The sequence below is a fragment of the Aspergillus pseudonomiae genome (assembly GCF_009193645.1).
Source record: "Aspergillus pseudonomiae strain CBS 119388 unplaced genomic scaffold BDV37scaffold_214, whole genome shotgun sequence".
Lineage (NCBI taxonomy): Eukaryota > Fungi > Ascomycota > Eurotiomycetes > Eurotiales > Aspergillaceae > Aspergillus > Aspergillus pseudonomiae.
The window spans coordinates 5601-10337 of NW_022476206.1; the positions used below are offsets into that span (position 1 = coordinate 5601).

The 4737-nt window shown below is 39.4% G+C and overlaps 1 protein-coding gene across 1 annotated transcript; it reads right to left on the reverse strand.

Moving 5' to 3' along the window:
* Positions 1 to 333: 333 nt before the first annotated feature.
* On the reverse strand, positions 334 to 847 carry BDV37DRAFT_277304 (uncharacterized protein; the record flags this gene model as incomplete). The annotated part of the gene is made up of 2 exons (XM_032085737.1): positions 334 to 671; positions 826 to 847. The coding sequence occupies 2 exons, from the start codon at positions 845 to 847 to the stop codon at positions 334 to 336; spliced, it is 360 nt and encodes a 119-aa protein (XP_031934234.1).
* Between the last annotated feature and the right edge of the window lie 3890 nt (positions 848 to 4737).

A 4737-nucleotide genomic window follows, 5' to 3' on the forward strand; every position in this document is an offset into this window, starting at 1 on the left:
AATTTACTGACTGTAATACGCCTTATACTATAATATCTAGGCTAATTCCTTTATCTACTAAATGGTATTCGTATAAATAATTACCTTCCCGCGTCCCGCCCGCTGGATTTACTCCCGGATAAATACCAGTACGGGCGCGCTGGTAAACTATATTAACCCTTTAGGAATATCCTACACGCGGTATACCACGTTAGGACGGCTGGTCCGATCCCGCAATATATAGACCTGGTCGGTCGGATATTCTATTCGCTGCAATAATGTCTACTCTAACGTAGGAGGTAATATGGCTATCAGCAGCACCATCTGCGTCTGTACGTGGTTCAACCGTCTTAGCTACTGTAATTTAGGCCAGAAATCTCGCTGATTATTCAGTACCATATAGTACTTGTCGATAATAATCCAATCTAACCACCGCGTCTGCTGCAGTTGGTTAATAAATATATAAAAATTCTCTATCACCGTAGACTCCAGCGTTACTAGTACAATCGTCGCCTTATCCAGGGGCCGCCGGTTCTTCCACAACACGCATACGATGCCTAATACCTGGCACCGGCGTATCATATCCCCGCGGAGTGATAACAGCGGTACCACCACAATCATCGTCCCACCGGGCTCCGCGAATACGGGCAGTATAAACAGCATACTCTTCCCCCCACCCATTCGCATTACCGCTACCACAAGGCTCTTACTATCCTGGATTACCTACAATACCACCGCCTACACCCCACGGAACTGTATCGTCGCCTAGCCCATCATCTACCGCAACACCTGTATTATATCTATAGTATTCAACCGGTGCCGCCGCATAATCTAGCTCTCAACCACCTCCTCCTCCCACAGCACCCATTTACACTTATACAGGTTAAAATCAAAATCAAAGCCCCCATCTACCAACGCGAATCCCAAAAATCGATACCAGTCGATATTAGATAGCTAAAACATACACTGACAGTATGCCGTAGTCCCTATCTATTCTATAATCCCCTATCCATATACTATACCCACCACGTGCAACAAATACACCACCTATAAATTTATAATATATCTTAGCCACTGTACCTTATCTATATACTTCTCAACGTCCACGTCCAACGCTATTGGAGCCGTCTCCCGCTCCTTATAGATATCGCTGGGAAACTGGCTACTTAACTATATCTATTACTAGCTAATCCTAATAGCGATGTCGCGATACACCTAAATACCAATAAAATAGTACAGCCGTATCTTGGTCTCGCGCTTCAACACCACCCACAGTTAATTGGACGTCCACGCCCACTGTGTACCGGGATCGAGACCCCACAGGTACGGCGACATTGACCCTAATAGAGATTGGGATCCAGACCCAAATAGAAACCCGGATAGGAAATCGGGGGTAGATAGCTGGGTCGTCCAGGAGTACCACGTCTCCAGCTACTGGACAAACAGCAACACTAGCCACAAATACCATACAATCAGCTCGTCTACCTCCTACAGTACATATCAATAGATTACCTTAATATTATTACTCGCGTAAAACCTTTTATAATACGCGGATACTAATATAACCATCCTATCCTCGATAAATATATTACACCGCCAATTAATCTTAATATTAATATATTATAAGCTTAGCAGCTCTAGCATCTAACTTAGTTAATCTCTAATTATATAGATTAATATCGCTAATTTCTTCTTAAATCAAGCTACCCACTACAAATACTAAATAATTAACTTAAACTAAAATCGCGTAGGCTCGCGGTAGTAAATAAAATATCTTTATATATCTAGCTCAACCCGCACCCGTTCTAATAGTTAAATAAATCTATCTATAAACCAGCGCGTCCACAAATCCTTTAAAAAGCTCCAGCCTATAGCTCCCTATATAAGATCGTTGTATAGCATATACCACGGGATCGCTAAAATTTATTTAAATAGCAGCTCCGCGTTTATAATCTACTATACAGCTACTGTCATCCCGTATATAAAACCACGGAAATTATTTATAATAAATTTTATATACTAGTATAGCAGTTGGTCCAACTATATCTATATTATATAACTAAATACTATAGTATTATAATAAATCCAAAGCCTATATATCTACCAATTCTACAATATCTCTATTAAAATATATATTCTATAGACTATCAATTAGCTAACCAAATATATTATTTACTTTTAGAATATCTTTTATAATAGATTTTAATTCTATTCTATTTAAAATAGGAGATTTAGATTATATATAAAAAATATTAAAAATAATATCGATCCTAACTATACTAACTTAAACTTATTATTAGACTTGTTACCGCTATTATATACAAAATCGAGATCAATAATAATACTCCACAACGTCTATTTAACATATTTCTACGGCTACTACTATATTTTAATAATTTAAAATATATTAAAATCTAGCTACAGCGCCTGCTAGATAATTATAAACCGCGTTACCTTAATCACCCGCGATAAAATCGAGAAATAGCTCTCTAGATTATATTAATTAAATTCTCTATAATCTAATATAGCTATAGCATAAATCAGTATACTCTCATACTTCTATATATAATATATCTAGTTTAATAACTTAATATAAAATACCAAATACATCTGCTCAAGCTCGCTCATCCACCACCGCTATATGGAATCTACCGAGTCCTCCAGATTCTCATCCACCCCCTCGTCAACGGGCGGATGGCTAGCTATCGGATCCACCGTGGCCTACCACAGCCACCGCTATTTTTTCCACTACCACAGGGTTATCCTATACACGGGATATTTCCTTATATACGGTATCTGCGTACGGGTGATAAATACCACAATCTGCTACTATAGCTATACATATTTAACTACGCTATCTATATCTATATATATTTACAATGGACAGTACAGTATCTATCTCTTCTCTAATCAAACAGCCTCCACGTAGATCGCTTGACCTGTATATTAAACAATCTATTAACTTTTCCGGACGACTCTTTCCATCGCCTTCCAGATCTATCAGACCCACTGCTCCACGGGATTAGTACTATCAAACAACAGGATCTCTACCAATACACGCAATATATTAAAATTATCCAGCGTAATAAAGTCCTATAAATACTACATCCACCAAATCACCCGCAACCACAAATTAATATCGCGGATATCCTCACCAGCACTGGACGGAGCCTACGCCTACATCTCATCTACCACCTACCGCACCGCCGCGATAGCCTCATCGACCTACTCAATTAAAACGGGGATATACGGCTCCGTCTTACCCCCACGGACGTGGATATAGTAGAACCCAATATAGGATAGGAAGATCTACTGGCAGTGCACCACAATATATAATTATCACACCTCCGCCTCCTACCACATCCGCTCCGCCAGGATAACCCATCCACGCGATCCTTGCCGCGTCCAGCTATAGACCATCCACCAGTAATTACATATACTATATATACTGCGCCCAATATATTAATACCGGGGAAAATCCCACCAACACAGCAGCCTATTAAAATATATAAGCAAGCCGGGCCATACCTAGTCAATTTAATAGAAAACCATAACCCCCTCGGGACCTATCGCCACGTCCTCCCACTGCTAGATAGTCTCCTAGATCTAGACCACCTCTTAGTAGGGCTTACCATACACACTACCTTTTAAATAACAGACAATCTCGCGGGACCACACTTTATACTAACAGATTTTACAAATAATCACAGGCAATCCGTTAAGCTTCTAGAAGATAGGATACTCTATAATCAGGAAAGTTAACTAAATAGTTATAAAACTAGGTAAACTATAATAGAATATACCAAAATAGATAGATTAGATCTACTATAGTAATCTATTTACCCCTAAGCACAATACTATACAATAGATCAATTCTCTAATAATATACAGCTAACGCGGTGGCCTGGACTCTAAATAATTAGAGAATTCTATTAATCCACGGCCACCCCAACTAAATCTACCATACCGCGAACTAATCAACTTTAATCGATTCTAATAACCGCAAATCATCGAATTTCCGGCTTCGGAGTAAACTAAGGTTAATTTAAATCCTATATTTCTATCTAAATAAATTTTACGCAATTCTACCCGACGGGGGTAATTACAATCTTCGATTAAAGTATAAAAACCTAGACATCGCCGGGTAGAAAATCTTAATCAATTTACTATGGGCGGGAAGCCCCACTATCAGAACACGCACCTATAAGTTCCCACCCCTTCTGGATTAGAATCACGGGCCCTGGGGTCGTTCTAGCGGTTAAAGAATGGTAGGAAGGTAACAAAACGGGAAGAAAAGTAATAAAAAGCTAGTAGTAAACCAGGTGGACATTGATATACTTTAGATATAATAGATAGGGCCACTGGGCGGATCGCTAAACCTTATCGATTTACTAGCAGATACTAGATTGTATCCGGAACACTCCATATCTTATCTGCGAGTTAAAGTCGAGAAAGATAATTAATAAAAAATATTCATATTGTCTATATAAAAATTAATAGATAGATGGAGATATATATATAAGGATTATAGTAACTCTACCTTCTTTCAAGAGAAATCCCTATCCTAGACTACTTCCCGGCGTACTCAGCGATAATATTAGGATCCACGGTTATAACTACACACGGCCGTTTCACTAACCGGGTCTTGACTAGCCGTGTGGTCTTCTCGGCCGGTCGCTTTCGCGGGCCCAGCGACGCCTTAAATCCAAGAAAGCCATACCATTCGCGACTGATGGCGCGATACTACTATCATCGCGT